Source organism: Scyliorhinus canicula, chromosome 3 (genome assembly GCF_902713615.1).
Source record: "Scyliorhinus canicula chromosome 3, sScyCan1.1, whole genome shotgun sequence".
Lineage (NCBI taxonomy): Eukaryota > Metazoa > Chordata > Chondrichthyes > Carcharhiniformes > Scyliorhinidae > Scyliorhinus > Scyliorhinus canicula.
In genome coordinates this window covers 130,387,632-130,405,777 of record NC_052148.1, presented here as the reverse complement: position 1 = coordinate 130,405,777, position 18,146 = coordinate 130,387,632, and the positions used below count along the sequence as shown (strand labels likewise).

The 18,146-nt window shown below is 41.1% G+C and overlaps 1 protein-coding gene across 3 annotated transcripts in view; it reads right to left on the bottom strand.

Moving 5' to 3' along the window:
* The window catches only part of atp8a1 (ATPase phospholipid transporting 8A1), a 433,224-nt gene that overhangs the window by 320,329 nt on the left and 94,749 nt on the right, over positions 1-18,146 (bottom strand). For 2 of the 3 annotated variants that reach the window (XM_038791303.1, XM_038791304.1), the window contains exons 3-4: positions 15,894-15,993; positions 13,655-13,753 (exon numbers count right to left, since the gene is read on the bottom strand). In XM_038791303.1, the coding sequence (XP_038647231.1) occupies positions 13,655-13,753; positions 15,894-15,993 (199 nt within the window). Of the gene's footprint in view, positions 1-13,654; positions 13,754-15,893; positions 15,994-18,146 lie in introns of those variants that run through there. The other variant, XM_038791307.1, reaches the window with a different exon arrangement.

Genomic DNA, 18,146 nt, shown 5'->3' with positions numbered 1-18,146 from the left:
GAACTAAAATGAGAGGAGCATAGAAATAGAAACCCTAGAATCATAGAATCACTACAGTGCAGAAGGAGGCCATTCGCCCATTGAGTCTACACCAACCCTCTGAAAAAGCACCCTACCTAGGCCCACTTCCCCGCCCTATCCTTGTAACCCCAATTAACCTGGACACTAAGGGGCAATTTAGCGTGGCCATTTGACATAACCTGCACATCTTTGGACTGAGAGGAATCTGCAGCATCCGAACGAAACCCACGCAGACACGGGGAGAATGTGTCTCCACACAGTCACCCAAGGTTGGAATTGAACCCGGGTCCCTGGTGCTGTGAGGCAGCAGTGCTAGCCACTGTGCAGCCCCATATCTTGAAGGGTTGTCATGCTGAAAAAAGATTTGAAATAATGTGGGGCTAGGCCATGGAGGCATTTGAAAACAAGGATCAGAATGTTAAAATTGAGGAGTTGTTTGGAACCAATGGAGGTCAGCAAGCACATTTGTCTAAGGGTATGGGTATTTGGTGCAAAGGAAATGAAGAGGTTTGGATGTCCTCAAGTTTATGGAGGATATAATGTGGAGGCCAGTCTGGAATCTGTTGAAAGAGTCAAGTCTGGATACAATATAGTCATGAATGAGTTGGGGCAGGGCTGAAGCGGGACCATTTCACAGAGGTGGAAATAAGCAATCTTAGTGCTGATGCGAATACATGCCTGGAAAGCTTATTTCAGAATCAAATATGGAGACAAGGTTGGGAACAATATGGTTCAACCTCATACAGTTGCCAGGGAGAGAGATGGAATCGGAGTTGGAGACTCCTATCAGTGCTACTTTCAAGCACCTACAAAAATAGTTGGTCTGTTTTCACATACCTTTGTTTAGTAAAAACTTCTAGGCGAGTGATTTGTGTTGACGGTATTATTAAAAATAACTTTTTGAAAGCTGCATTTAAATTCTGGGGCTAAAAGGCTAAAGTATGAGAAAAGGTTACATACATTTGCGATGTATGTATTCCCTATTATTTAGAAGGTGAAGGGTGATCTAATCAAAATGTTAAAAAATTTTAAAAAGCACTTCATTGAATTTTTATTGAGTAGTTATTCCCTCGAGCAAGAGATGACATAACACAGAGGCATAATCTTCAAATTACAGACAGTCATGAAATAAGGAAGTACTTGTTCACCCAAAGTGAAAATGTGTTCAACGTGCAAACCTGCAAAATGGATGCTGGATCAATTGAAAATCTCAAGAGCAAGACTGCCAGATTTTTTTAATACAGAGTAAGGGTTGCATTGTCTATGTGTCAAAGGATGGTGAGGTAATTGTGCCTCACACCAGTACAATGAAATGTAATCTGCCAAAGCACAAGCAGTTTAAGACACATGGCAGAAAGAGACAGGATGAAGCCTGCATGCAGTAAACATATGCTCAAGCTAATAGGCCTCCCCCACACCATCTGGATCTGTAAGCACTCCCTTCTTCTTGGCTGCATATTCAGGTTAATTAAACTTGCATTTTAGGTGGCAACTTCCAATCATCCCATTGAAGACTACAGTTTTTGGGTCACGTTTATTCAATGGTTGCCCCGAATGCAGCAGACCCGGAAACAGCTATGTTCAGCCTAATTTCATCAAGGAGCTTCAAGCAAGCGTCGAGTGTTGCAAAGAGTACAATTCATGTTTCAGACACTGGTCATGGGTGCCAAAATTCACCTTTGGAGCCTGTTTTACACTTGGCTGTTCCTTTCTTCTTGCACAGTACCCATTACCAGCATTATACTTCTCAGAGTATCCTTCGCAGTATCACCAACTTTCCTCACTGTTTCTTTCTTAGAATTCACATGCGCCTTCCATTCAATACCTTCCCATTCCACTTCCAGCTTGTTCTTCTGCCTCCCAATATGTGCACAACAGGCAGAAGCCCAGAAACATGGGCATACTTTCCTTTTCAGCAGACAAGTGAGTAGACAAGTGTTAACTGTTACCCTCTCTATCTGCATCAGGGTGTCGACCTAATTGGTCACAGCAGGTGCAGTGATGGTTGCAACAATAAGCAGGGGGCAGAGAAGGCCCACCCAGACACACACAGCACAGATTTGAGTGGTGGCAGCTAGGGTGACCGCAGCAGCAATAAACAGAGCAGGAGACAAAGCTTCTGGGCACAGAGTATAGACCCAAATGCTGTTGTACCCTTGTTCAAAAAGGGATGCAAGGATAAACCCAAAAACTATAAACCAGTCATTATAATGACATGACCTCGGTGGTGGGGAAACTTTTAGAAATGATAATTCATGATAAAATTAGAAGTCATTTGGACAAATATGGCTTAATTGAGGAAAGCCAGCATAGATTTGAAGGACGTATCTTATTTGATTAACTTACTTGAGCCTTTTTAGGAGATAACAGAGAAGGACAAGGAGGGTAATACAGTCAATGTGGCATACACAGATTTCCAAAAGGCATTTGTTAATTCACCACGTAACAGGCTAGTCAAAGCACATGGAGAAGACAGGATATAGGTTGCACAAATATAAAGTTGGCCGAGTGACAGGAAACAGCAGTGGTGAACGGCTGTTTTGCAGACTGGTGGAAGATATACACTAGGGTTTCCATTGAGTCAATATTAGGACCACTGCTTTTCTTGATCTATATTGATGACCTAAATGTCGGTGCACAGGATTCAATTCCAAATTTGTGGATGACACAAAAGTTGAAAAATATTTGAACCATGAATAGTGATAGACTTCAAAAAAGGTATAAACAGGCTGGTGGAATAGGTTGACATCAGGCAGGTTAAATTTAAAAGCAGAGAATAGTGGAGTGCTGCATTTCTGGAAGAAGAATGCCAAAAAGTAAAATAAATAAAGTGTATAATTCTAAAGTGGGTGCAAAAACAGAGACATGGAAGGTTTATGTGCACAGGGGAGGCATTGGCATATTCATATTGCCTCTGGACTAGTAATTCAGAAACTCGGGATAATACTCTAATTCCATCAGATGGTGAAATTTGAATTCAATAAAAATCTGGAATTAAAAGTTTAATGATGACCATGAAACCATTATTGATTGTTGTAAAAACCCATCTGGTTCACCAATACCCTTTAGGAAATGAAATCTGTCATCCTTCTTACCTAGTCTGGACTACATATGACTACACATCCACTTCAATTTGGTTGACTCTTAAATGCCCTCATGGTTGGGCAATAAATGCTGACCCAGCCAACAACGCCAAATTCATAATGATAAAAAATAATTGAAGGTGACAGAGCCAAGTGATAAAATACAGTTCTGAATGTGATCTTTCATAAGATGATTATGTTTTAAACTGTCTCTTGTAATCAAGGTAAAAAGGGAGCATGCAATCTGATGCTCCTTTTACCTGGCAATAAGCTAATGTGACCTAGTTACCATTGGGTCCAGGTCAAGTGAAATTGAAATTCATATGCCAGGTTTACTACCTGAAAATAACAGAGCAGCTGCCTCTGTCATGGATAGACTTTTAGACTCTCAGTCAATTTGATTAAAGGTTCTGGTCACAGACTGAGAACCAGAGAGACAGACAGAAACAGGCTTTTTCTGCTGTCACCGTCATCTATCCAACAGGATTATCTGTTCAAAGAGACAGAACCTTTGGAAATTAAGAATAGTGGAAGATTCATCCTGGATTGACCAGGAAAGGAATCGCTAGAGTGAGCCACGCTTTTGAAGGTTGGTTCAGCGTTTCTGAGAAGATTGAGACAAAGACCTTTTGATGGTTACTGGGTAAGGGACTCAGCAAAACATGAAGGAGGAAGCCTGTTGGAAGATCAAGTAACTTTGGGCTCGTTCCTGTAAAGACTCCAATTCTATGGAGAGCATGCTGTAGAGAATAAATTGGCTTGGGGTTTTCACGCGAGTTAAAAAGCTAATAAGGGACTAAGCCAGGGGTGGGCAAACTTTTCCGTGCAAGGGCCACATTCAGAAATTCACAATTTTAAAGGGCCGCATAGTATATTAAGTAAAATAATTAATATTTAAAATAGCCAAAATAAAAGGTTTTTAAAGAAAAAAAGGCAATTAATTTTTATTAATTAATATTTTAAAGTAGAAACTTCACATGAAACACATGTTGTGCCGAGGAATGATCACCCTACTCAAGTCAACGTATCCACCCTATACCAGTAACCCAATAGCCCCCCATTAACCTTAAAATTAAAAAAAAAAATTTTTTTAATGACTTAATCTTGCTGGGCCGCATAAAGACCTTTGGCGGGCCGTAGTTTGCCCACCCCTGGACTAAGCTATTAACACAAGATGCCAACTAAGCAATATTCAGTCAATGTTGATTTTAGTTTGTTACATAAAGGTCTTAAAATATGAAATCCCATCAGGTAGTCCTTTGTCAGTCACTGGCAATTCAGATATCTTTTTAAGAGGTCATCAGTTTCTAAAGGGATCATAACAATGTAGTAACATAAAGCATAGGATCCGAGCTTTATGAAGAGGCACAGGGTACGAAAACACAGGCTTGGCCTCAACAGGGGTAATTTCAAATTCTGGACACCACACCTTTAGGAAGGATGTGAAAACTTTAAAGTAGGTGCAGAAAAGAGTTACAAGAATGATTCCCAGGAGGAAAGGCTGGGTAGATTGAAAAACGTTTCCCCAGAGAAGTTTTGAGAGGAAATTCGATAGCGGTGCGGGTCTGGGCAGGTTTGGAAGGAGTTGTTCTCACTGAAGGTGGAGTGGAAAACCATAAGATTCCGATTTAAGGTGAATGGCAAAAGAACCAATGGCGCGATGAGAAAAAGATTTTGTTACACAGTGACTGGGATCCTGAATGCACTGCCTGAGTGTGTGATGAAGGAAGATTCAGTCAAGTAATTATATGATTATCTGAATATAAAACAACTGTAAACCTATGGGAAAAAAGCAAGGGAGTGGGACTAGCCGGGTTGCTCTTGCAGAGAGTTGACACAGACATGACAGGCTGGATGACCTCTCTCCGTGCTGTAACCGTTCCATATTCGATCATAAATTTATGGATAACATTAGTGAGATAAGTGCGACCAAGGGGGACCACATAACATGGAATCTCTCAAAACTTGAGCAATGAGTATTGAAATCAGTAGCATCTCCCAAGCAGCGAGAATTCTGAAGAGTGACTGTTGACTATTAATCCACTTCATACAAGCAACTTACTGAATGTTATTACACAAAAGACAGCCTTTGGTCCATTGTGCTTCAGTATATAATTCTATCAGCCATATTTCTGCCCATTTTGTCTGGGTCATCTTGACAGCTATACTGCCTTCATCTCTTCCAAGGTCCAAGGAGCAGTATTATAAAGTTTGCAGATGATTCAAAACTTGGAAAAAAATTAGAAATGAAATGAAAATGAAATGAAAATCGCTTATTGTCACAAGTAGGCTTCAAATGAAGTTACTGTGAAAAGCCCCTAGTCGCCACATTCCGGCGCCTACTCCCGTAACAGCCTCCCCAAATAGGCGCCGGAATGTGGCAACTAGGGGCTTTTCACAGTAACTTCATTTGAAGCCTACTCGTGACAATAAGCGATTTTCATTTCATTTCTAATTTCTTTTTCCAAGTTTTGAATCATCTGCAAACTTTATAATACTGCTCCTTGCACCGCAGCCCAAGTTCTTTATAAAAGAACTTGGGGAACACCATTGCAAAACACTCCCAGTCTGAAAAACTTTCATCACAATCATCCTTTGCTTCCTGTAACTCAGCCAATCTTCATACTTCCACCTTTGCCTTAATTTCACAGGTTTCCATTGTTGAAGGGGCCTCCTGTGTTGCATTTTCTAGAATGCTCCTGAAAGATCGTATATGCACATAACTGCAATATCTTCACCAACTTTATCAGTTATCTCAAATAATGCAATCAAGTCAGTCAGATATAAACTACATTTAACAAATCCATGCGAGCGGTCTTTGATTAATCCATGCTTTTTGAAATGAAAGGTTATTTTGTCCAGATAACTTTTCCATCATTGATGTTGGGCTGGCTGACCAGTTGCTCACAGCTCTCAGTTTGCTCGATGATTATGCAAGATTAGTGATCCTTCAACCCTCTGGCAGTAGATCTCTTCGGCAGTAGACCTCTCATCAGTGAGCAGAAAGACTATGTCCAATGCCACTGCTATTGCTATCTTTGCTTCTTTCCGCAACCAAGGATGTATTTCATCTGGCCCAGGCAACTTATCAGCCTTCAGTAATATTTGTTTTTAGCATGCCATTGCTATCTATTTTTTACATTTATTCTTTCAGGAAACATGAGCATCACTGACTAGGCCAGCAGTTATCGGTCACCTCTAATTGTCCTCAAGAAGCTGGTGGTGAACAACTTTTTTGAACCGCTGCAGTCCATGTGGCACAGGTACACCAACAGTGCTGTGAGGAATAAAGGTTCAAGATTTTGACCCAGTGACAGTGAAACAACAGCAATATAATTTCCAGTCAGGATGATGTGTGGCTCGGAGGGCAACTTGCTGGTTGTGGTATTCCCATGCATCTGCTGTCCTTGTCCCTCTCGGTAGTGGAGGCCGCAGGTTTGGAAGGTGCTGTCGAAGGATGGCACAATGGTATGCACTGCTGTCTCACAGGGCCAGGGACCCGGGTTCAATTCCAGCCTTGGGTGACTATCTGTGTGGAGTTTGCACATATTCTCCCTGTTCCTGTGGGTTTCCTCCGGGTGATCCAGCTTCCTCCGACAGTCCAAAAATGTGCAGATTAGGTGGACTGGCCATTCTAAATTTCCCCTTGATGTCCCTTAGGTTAAGTGGGGTTATGGGTATGGCATGGGGAGGATGGGGGCATGGCAATAACCTTAGATAGGATGCTCTTTCAGAGGGTCGGTGCAGACTTTATGGGCCAAATGGCCTCCTTTGGCACTGTAGGGATTCTATGATTCAAAGGAACCTTGACAAGTGCAGCAATGCATCTTGTAGATGGTACACACTGCTGCACTGTGTATCAGTGTAGAGGGATTGAATACTTAAGGTGGTGAATGGGTACCAATCAAATGGACTGTTTTGAGCTGGAAAGGGTCAATCTTCTTGAGTGTTGTTGGAGCGGTACACATCCAGGCAAGTGGAGAGCATTCCATCACATTCCTGATTTGTGCCTTATAGCTGATGGACAGACTTGGGGCAGTTAGTAGGAGAGTTACTTGCTGCAGTTTTTGACCCACTCTTGTAGTCATGGCATATATGGCTTGTCCAGTTCAATTTCTGGATAATGGTAACCCCCAGGATAGATAGGATTTCACTGACAGCAATGCCATTGAATGTCATGGGAAATGGTTAGATGTTACTTGCTACTTACAAACGGAAGCCTGAGCGCTGTCCAGTATTATTGCGTACGGACAGCTTCGGCATCTGAGAAATCATCAATAGTGAACATTGTACAATTATCAGCAAATATCCTCACTTCTGACCTTATGATGGAGGGAAAGCCATTGGTGAAGCAGCTGAGAATTGTTGGCCGAGGACACTACCCCGAGGAACTCTTATAGCGACAGCCCAGGAGTGTTTCACTTTTACTCTCCTGTCCATAACTTTCGTCTCCTCTTTTAATGTAACTTTTATATTATTCCTATTTGTAAAATCAGATGCTGATTACTCACTTAACACTAACTGTGGGGTGGCACGGTAGCACAGTGGTTAGCACTGTTGCTTCACAGCACCAGGGTCCCAGGTTCACTTCCCGGCTTGGGTCACTGTCTGTACAGAGTCTGCACATTCTCCCCCTGTCTGCGTGGGTTTCCTTCCGGATGCTCCAGTTTCCTCCCACAAGTCCCAAAAGATGTGCTGTTAGGTAAATTTGATATTCTGAATTCTGTGTACCCGAACAGACACCAGAGTGTGGAAACTAGCGAATGTTCACAATAACCTCATTGCAGTGTTAATGTAAGCTTACTTGTGACAATAATAAAGATTATTATAATAAAACCCATGCCCTCTGCCTTTAAACAAAGATTTCCCTTTGGGATCTTAATAGGCCCAACATTTTCCTCAGCTGACCACTTACACTTTGCCTATGAAATACTGATTCCACAGTTTAATGACGCCCAATTAATCATTTGACGTGTTGGAAAAGTTGATCTGATGTTTCAGTATCATGGCTCAAATTATCAAGGAGTCCACTTCCAGCCTATGCAATGCCATCACAAGGATTAGCCCATTGGATCCCATTCTGAAACATGTGGCCACTTCGTTTGGATGCTACAGCAAACTTTGACAACTGGAGTTAATGTTATTAGCTATCACACACTTTGACGGAAGCTCAAGTGGCAGTTATAGGCACTGGGCTGCACTTTTGAAAGCCGCTATCTGTATTAGAGAGCACAGTGGGCCATAAGGATTGGGGCGTTCAGAAAGCTACTGATCTGCAGTCTGCTCTCTCTCAGATCAGTGAAAACAATCAAATGCAACCAGTGGTAGTGTCAGTGTGAGCAGGAATTTTCCTATCTCTAGTACCAATACATCAGTGTCATCCCCATTCTCTCAACCATGATGCCAGATAGCCAGCAGGGACAGAATGGCCTGGCAGCAACAGAAGCCATGTAATTTACAATCAGGCTGGAGATCCCAGATGTATTGGCCACAAACATTGCAAGGGTTCCCACATGAATAAAAACATTCTTCCTTCACTCCACTGAATCCACTAGTAGGACATCCTTAGTCAATTTAGGAAACCGTCTCTTAAGAAAAGTATTGCGAGTTGATAACTTAGATGACAAAAGAGTTCAAATGAAATAGTGTTTGAAATTAAAATCAAGTCCTTCTGACTGTAAAGCAAACTCCACTGCAAGCCTCAATAGTCCTGACTATATTTTCCAATGCAATCTTTGCATATGCCGTCCATTACAGCAGTGTTCTTCAAAGTCGGGGGTGCGACCCACGGGTAGGTGTCGGGAGGGTCGCGGAGCCGTTGTCCGTGGCGCTCCCGATCGCCCAAATCCCCGCGCAATTCCCGGCTTTTCATAACGGCGGCTGCAAGCATGTTTAAAATAAAAAACATTCGGCCGCATTGCGCATGCGATGATAGGCGCGCATTTAATAATCGGGCATGCATACGCAGTGTGGCCGCTTTTTTTTAAAAAACGATTGCAGCTTTTTGTTTTACAAGTTCGGTAGTGGTTTTTATTCGTTTATTTTATTCAGTTAATTTTTTTTTTCATTTATTTTATTCTTTTTTTTTTACAAGTTTGGGGGCGTTTTAGTCATTTTTTCATTTATTTTAGTCATTTTATTTTTTTACAAGTTCGGGGGGGGGGGTTTATTTGATAAAATTTTACACTAAAATAATTCAGAACTTTGGACAGATGGAGACTCCATACTTTCAAACACCAGAAGGCTTCACCTTCATCCAGCAGGTTCAACTGGAGGAGCGTGAACGTGGGCCAAAGGGACCCAAAACCATTTCCTCCATTTGCCAGCAGCAAACAAGAGAAAATGGTGGGTCGCGCAGGTTGGCTGGCGTGGGTCGTGAAGGTTGGCCGGGTTGGGTCCCGAAGGTTGGCCGGTTGGTAAAAATGGGTCCCTGGAAAAAAAGTTTGAAGAACTCTGCGTTACAGTGCCTCCCCTTATATTTTAGATCTGCAATTCACATCACCCAAGGCAACCTAGTCAAAAAATTCTACCTTGCAAGAAGAGGCATGTCTCTATACCATCTAATTAGTTTCTTTCTAATAAGAGTTCATGACGAGCGTACAGTTATCCTCAATAGCTTTCAGATATTGATCTTTCTACAACTCATTTTATAAAAAAACTAAACAACCTTGCTGCCATTATAAGTCAAATCTCACTTTCAAGCTAATTGCTTAAGGTCGCTAGCTGTACATTCTCTGATACAGGGTATACAAGCTTTTTATTTCCTGAGTTTGTCTCTAATGCACACAACAGCAAGACTATTATAATAAATCATTTATTTCTATTACCCAATTGTAGGTGATTATCCTATCAAATGGTCATCGGTATTACTGTTGTGAATTGAATGTCTCCTCTTTAATTTAGAGCTTTTAGCACCCGTGTTTGTTCAGGTCGACCTTTGCCAGGTGCAATGAATGAAATCTATTCCTGGTTATTCAGCTTTATGAATAGTTAATTCAATCCAACAGCATGAAGTGCTTAAAGCCAACAGCTACTCAATTTAGATAGGGCTATGAGCTGCCAGAGGCAGTAGTAGAGTCGGGCACAATTTTGTCTTTCAAAAAGCATTTAGACAGTTATATGGGTAAAATGGGTATACAGTGATATGGACCAAATGCACGCAATTGGGATTAGCTTAGGTGGTAAAAATTGGGCGGCATGGACAAGTTGGGCAGAAGGGCCTGTTGCCATACTGTTAACCTCTATGACTATGTGGGCCCTGATCTTTAGCTTCAATTATACTTATCAGCCCACTCCCCATATTCTTCAATTTCATGGAATCATAGAATGGCTACATTGCAGAAGGGAGCCATTCAGCCCATCGGGTCTGCAACAACCCTCTGAAAGAGCACCCTACCTAGGCCTATTCCCCCACCCTATCCCGTAGTCCCACCTAACCTGCCTATCCCGGGACACTGTAAGGGCCAATTTTATCATGGCCAATCCACCTAACCTGCACATCATTGGACTGTGGAAGGAAACTGGAGCACCCGGAGGAAACCTACGCAGACACAGGGCAGAATGTGCAAACTCCACACAGACAACACAGTCACCCAAGGCCGAATTGAACACAGGCCCCTAGTGCTATGAGGCAGCAGTGCTAACCACGGTGCCACCGTGCCATGAAAACATGACCTCCACCCACCATCAATGGCAGAGGTTAATAACATTGAAGGCACGATATTCATGGTAATTATCATATACAATACTGCAATTAATACTGGACATCATTAAATAATATTTTTAATATGCATTCATGGAATGTGGGCACCACTGACGAAGCCAGCATTTATTGCAATTCCTGACCTTAGTCTCTTTCTGGTGGGGTGCTTAAGGTGGTCCTAAAAGATTTGTACGTTTGTTTTTCAACACTATTAATATTTTTTCAGGAACTGCAAATGCTCCCACCTCCTCATAATGTTAAAAATTAGCTGCCATAAAGTGCAGCTCTCTGTATACATCCATATATCTGATGAGTTTATGCCATTCACATCAAGGTGATGAAACACACAAGCATACTGCTCTTTGGTTGTCATTTTTCGACAAACTTTGCTTCACCACCAACCACAGATCAGTTATTTGAAACTAGGTAGAAATGTATTGACCCTTAGCGATAGTCCTTGAAATCATTCGATTCAGTTCCATTTTTTCTAAAACTGCTTAACTGTCAAAGAGCAAGTAATGGTCCAGAAATATTCTAGTGGGAATACATAAGAGCCACCTGAACATGATTAATACATTTGCTTAATATTTGATTAATAATTGATTAATGATTAATACATGCTAGGGTCTGGTTTAGCACACTGGGCTAAATCGCAGACCAAGGCAGGCGAGCAGCACGGTTCAATTCCCGTATCAGCCCCCCCCCGAACAGGCGCCGGAATGTGGCGACTAGGGGCTTTTCACAGTAACTTCACTGAAGCCTACTTGTGACAATAAGCAATTTTCATTTCATTTTCATTCATTCATTTCACATTTAAATTAAGTAGTTCTTATTTGCAGTTAATTAGTGTCATATCCTTAAAAAACAGTGGAATTGTATCCACCAATTTCAGAAAGTTAATTCCTCAGTTAATTTCCTGATAGTAAGCTAGCTTTTATTTTTGGCCTGTGCTTAAGTGCTGAGGCACCCCTGACAACAGGCCTCTGCATGGAGCTGGCAAATTATAACTGAAGACTGCCATGCTAATGGAGGTAATCAGTAAAGTGAGAAGTGGGAGGTGGGCAGTCAGGCCAGGAGAGGTAGAGTAGATCAGTTAGACGTTATTGTGATGCAATGGTAGGATTTTAAAATAAGGATGATGATGTTGATATGCTGGGAGACAGGTCTCACGGATTTCCATTAGCTTACTGATAGTTGATAATTTAAGATGGTTCAAGAATTGACTCAAGTTGTAGAGTCCATTACCTGAAAGTTCTGTAAAATTGAGAAAAAATTGGAAGGAGAGAATTAAATCAATCAATTCCAGGGAGATGAAGGAACAAATGGGCAGAGCCCTTAACTGACAGAATGCAATGCTAGTGACCAAATGATTGTGATTCAGGTCAGTCAGGTCAAAGCCGTTTTAGAACCATAGGATCATGTGTCACATATACATGTTCTAGGTCACAACATAGGGAGAGGGCTTAGTGGTGACTTACTATTGCACAAGAGTCAGTATCGTTCTGACTTTAGAAGAATACTGAAAAGTTATACTGAAATTTTAACATGCCTGTACTATTTCTCAGATGCTGGCTGACATACTGTGCATTCACTGCCTTTCCTGATTTAATATCAAGATTCCCAGTACTGTATTTATATTAATAAAAACAGAAATTTCTTGATAAACCCAGCAGATCTAGAAGCAACTGTGGAGAGAGAAATAGAGTTAACGTTTTGAATTCATATGACCCTCTATAGAACTGGAGAGAGGTAGAAACGTAAAGAATTATATAGTTGGATAGGTGGGTGGAGGTGGTGGGGCAAAACGGAAAGACAGGAATAGGTCAGAGCAAAGGAGAGATTGGCAAAGTTGTCAGGGACATAAGGCAAAGTGGAGTGCAAGGGGAACTACCGGCTATGGTTTAATTCCTCAACTCGAGAGACCAGTCGCAGACAGGATTCTTCTTTCAGTGGTTTATTCAAACATGTAGAGGAGCCATGTCCACAAAATGGAGTACATACTCCCTGAACAAAACATTACATCATGTCTTATACCTTTGGCATATGAAAATAACAATGATATGCAATCAAAGATGGACACTAAATGTAATATTATCTTTGACCTATTACAATTATTTCCCTATTCAACATACAGGATTATATTTAACCATTTACAGCATCCATATCCTTGCGTAATTACAATATCCAATCACTAACAAGGCATCTCTACATAATTACACTATCAGAAAACACATCTCTGATACTTTACTGATACCTGTACCTCCTAGTGGATTGTCAAAGTTTCCATCCTCTTGTCCATTGTTCATCTTGTTTGTGCAGCCCATCTACAGTTGTGACGATGTCACATGCACTTCACAGCAGTTTCCTGGGGGACCTCTGCTGTACTCAATGATTGTAACCCTTTCATGGGCTGTTTATTATTGTTCTTTTTATCTGAAAGGTTCACTGTTTTCACCAAACTTGGCAAGATGCTTCTCCGATCTTTTTCTTACCAGGACAGCACGATAGCACAGTGGTTAGCATAGTTGCTTCACAGCTCCAGGGTCCCAGGTTTGATTCCCGGCTTGGGTCACTGTCTGTGCGGAGTCTGCACGTTCTCTCGGTGTCTGAGTGGGTTTCCTCCAGGTGCCCGGGTTTCCTCCCACAGTCCAAAAATGTGCAAGTTAGGTGTACTGGCCATGCTAAATTGCCCTTAGTGTCCAAAAAGGTTAGGTGGGGTTACTGGATTACGGGGATAGGGCGGAGGATAGGATGGATTTGCTCCAATATGTCCCTTGACCTGAGCAATGCCCAAACCCATGCAGAAAGAGAATTACTTTAACAAAATATTTATTGGGTGATCACTTACAATATCTTCTATGATTTCTTTTACTGCAGCCACTAGAAGAATGAACAACAGTGGGACCAATGTTGTGTAGCGACCAGTAGGAGAAACATCCGGGATTTGCTAGACAAGAGAAAATAGAATACAGGTATATACATTACCCGTGCTGAATACTCAAATGACCTCTGTATGTACACATATTGTTACAAAACACTAAAGTTGAACGTTTGGTTCAATTTGGGGGGGGGGGGGGGGGGGGGAAAGAGAGAAGAGGGGTTAGTGGTACGGCAGAGATAGTCAGTGTAGGCATTCATGGAAAATTGGATGTTGTGTTTATGGATGATGTTGCCGAGCAGCAACATTTAGATGAGTAATCGATGGGGACAAAGATAGATGCATGGGATAATGGCGTGAGAATAGGAAGAAAAGTCATTGCAGGAAGTTCTCTGGCTACAGACTGTTAGAAAAGGTGGAACCACATAAAAGCAACTGCACTCAACTGACAATGAAGGACAGCCATTAGAGTAGGATGGTGCAGTCAACTGTATCAAAGACTACAGAGGGTTACCAAGAGTGAGGGAGGCTATTGATTAGTCACATAGAAAGACATTTGTGGCTGATTTGAAGGGGGTGATGTTGGCAAATGTGAAAGGAAGGGGACAGTACATCCCAGTACCAAAGGAAAGGAAGGGAAATACATCCTATATTAAGCAACAAAGACCATCTGTATAGACTTCATGATGACTTAACTTGGAGAGCTTTTAATATGGTGATGATTTTCCCCATGTCAGACACTAGTGCGAAATGTAATTCAACTAGGTTACTACCTCAGCTAACTTTTGGTCAGAGTGATAGCAATACTTGTTGTCAGCATCATTTAATTGCACAAGAAAATTTGCATTATCTTACATCCACGTGTATTGAAATCCATCTGGCTTTCTTTTGTCATTTTACTTAATTTATCCAGGTCACTTTAAATACATCTCACATACTGACGTACTATTAGAGTCCTTGAAGGAGCCACGAGCACCAGCATCGAGGCCATGATCATCCAAAACCAATTCCGCTGGGCCAGCCACGTGTTTAGGATGGCAGAATCCCAACAGCCAAAGCAAATCTTCTTTGTCCAGCTCAAAGAAGACTTCAGGACAAGAGAAGGACAAAAGGACAAAGACACCCTGAAGGTATACCTGAAGAAATGCAACATAAATATCGATGCTTTGGAGACCCTTGCAATGAGACCTGATTGAAGGGACACAATTTTCCGAGGACACCAGACAGCAAACGAGGACTTGGGAAAAGAGCCTGAGAAAAGAAAAACAGTGATCTAGATTCCAAGGGCCGACCCCACCTCCCAGGGAACACCTGTCAAGTGTGCGGTCGGAAGATGCGGCACTAGGATCGGGCTCATTAGCCATGCAAGAACCCACAGATCCCATGACCAGTAACACAGTTTCTGAGGTGGACAATCATACTTGTTAGTGAATGATCAAGAAGAGTCCTATTTCATGTGATGAACTGTACATTGAGATATAAACAGCAAAAACCAGCAAAACCAAGAGAAGTGAAACCAGAATGCCACCACGTACTCGGTATTATCACTTCCTGATTTTTTAAAACTGATTTTCAATCCAGTTTGCTAAGTTTTCATTAATTTATTGAGTTTGCAATTTCACCATATATTTATTTGAGATATGGAATACGTATACTTGAATCGTAGTTTTGTCCTCCATCAGGGAAACATTCTTTATGTTGTTGCATTCTCATCGCCTAGTAGTTTAGTGCCTCAGGACGCGATCCTTAATCAAGTTCAAATGATATGACTATCTACTTTTCTGAATTGGTGCAGCCAATTTATTTGGTATATTGGTGGGGGGGGGGGGGGGGGGGGGGGGGGAATCTCTTCAGGAAAAAGATCAAGAAAATTGTACAACTCAAACTTAAATTCAATGAACCCATCACAAAAACCAGGATAGTAGTAATAATAATGACAATAATAATAATGATAATTATTATTTATTATTATTTATATTATTATTAATAATTTATTAACATATCATTTAGGAGGAGAAGTAAGCCATTTGGCCCCTCAAGTCTCCTCCACCATTCAACAAGATCATGGCTGATCTGATCGTGGTCTCAACTCCACAACCCCACTTCCCCGAGTACAGCATTCAAGGTAAAGATATTTCTCATCAATATCTAAAATGAGAAAAGGTATTTATGAATTATAAATGAACATTGTGCAATTAAACAAGCTTACCTGGAGAAGAGCAATGAAAAGGAAAAATGAATTGGCTGCTCTCCTGAACTGTGAGTATAGGAATCTTGGTAAGAATGTGAGCGGATTGTATTTGGCGGTGCTAGAAAAAACAGAAAAACACATTTCACAGATTTTATGCCAAGATGTTCTAATTAGAACGAATTTAGATAATATCTACACATGTCGGGGAAATATCTCGAGTATCATAAGCTTTATTTGTATACAGATGCAAGTGTACACACAAAAAACCAATGGTCATTTGTCCGAGTGAGCATGTAAATATTTGCGCTTTTACCAAGAGCTGGAACAAATGATATATTGCTGTGAGCAGGAACGGTTAGTCTCAATGGAAGAATTATTGAATTGGTCGACTAGTCATTTCACTCAGACAATAATGGTCAATCTTGAGCTCATAATCTGATGAGGCTCAGAAAATACTGTATAACAATCGAAGCAATTTTAATAATTGATTAACCACACCTGCTCTCTGCAATACCTCCGCACACTTCATTGCGCAGTACGTAACCAAAGACAAATTAAATTCAAATCATATTGTCACCCGTGTTGATAAAATAATTTAGCGTAAACAGATTGCTACTGCTATGCAATTATTACAGCTAAATATTATAACATACACATCTTTACGATAAGCTTTTTGCCAGGTGGCAGGTATCTCGTTTGGGGCTGGTTAAGCTCTGTTATACTAGGGTCAAATATGATAGGAAGGTCAGCTATATTGTCACACTAATATTCTGCAAATAATCTGCACACACCAAAAATTCAGCCATCCTTTACTTGTTCTGAGGAAAATGCATGGGTCATTTTTTGTTTTATGGCATAATTCTGAGCAGCAACAAAAGGTAAGCTTCCACTTCCATTCTGTATAAAATCCCTAGAAATGCATAATTCTACTCGTTAATTTAATTCCCAAGGTAAATCCATCCTTAACTTCCACTATAAGAGACCTAAGTAGGTGAAAAGCAACCAACCTAATGACAGACCCAAGAGAATGCTGGAACAGCAGTGCCATATTAATGAAAGTAAAATTAAGTTTTCTTCATATTGTTTGAGAATCCAGCTGAGAATGAAACATTTTGGATGTTGCAGACGCAATCTGACACATAGACCATAGTGCAGACAGCAGTAAGTACAGGTCACAATCTAGAAGCCAAACTACTGAAGCAAAATATTCAGAGTTTAGGGTAAACATGGAGTCTACATTGCCAGTCCCAGAACCCTTTTGAAGCACTGAAGGCTCACAACACTGGGACAATTGGAAGATCTTCTCTAGATACAGAACAGCTTCAGGTTTGCATAAAAAGCAGTAATTTACACAGTAGAGGTCATAACAGACGGTATTGCAAAACCGGCATCAATGAGCCTTCGAGCTCATATAAAATCTTCCAGCCATTCGATTTGTACTTCAGTGTCCAAACAAAAATTGATAATTGAGCGAGTGAAATTTAATAAAAGGATGCAAGGAGGAGGAGTCTATGGATTCCTTAATAAGTGACCTGTAAAGTTTCATGAAGAATTGCAACTATGATACCCTCAGAGATTAATTAATGTGTGAGCGTATAGTAGTTTGGATCCCATCAGATCCTCTGCAAACGAGGGAAGAGTCAACTAGCTGCCAAAGCAGTATAAATAGCACAACAGATTGAACTCAGAAAGAAAAACAATGCTATTGTTCATGGGGGAAGTGGGAGAAAAATAAGTGACGCCATCCAAAACGTCGGACAGAAAATAGAAACGCAGTGAAACAAAAGCCTGTGAAATGGGGACAGAGTGGGCCAACTGCCGTCTTGAGATGTTCTTGGTGTAGCAGGAGAACTCAAAGTCAGAAGAATGCCCAACAGAGAGAGCAGAGTGCCACAACTATGGGAAATGTACACATTCTAAAATGGTCTGCAAATTCAAAGTTCTTACAGTTCACAGGAAGAAAGATAACAACAAAACCAAGTAATATTTAAGAAGTGTAAGAGCCACAGAAAAAGCAAATATCCTTCTGAGAAGTTAACAAGACAGAAAATAAATCTTGGAGCATTAAACTAGAAGTTGATGGTCACCACACATAATGCAAGCTGGATACTGATGCAGGTGTTTTGGTATTATCAGCTGAAGTGAAATGGCTTAAAATCACATTACAGTCATCCTCCAACCAGTTACTGGGTCTAGGATGAACTACACAGAATGCAACAGGTTAACACTTGGCAAAATTAAAATACAAGGCAATTACAAACTGGGGAACAT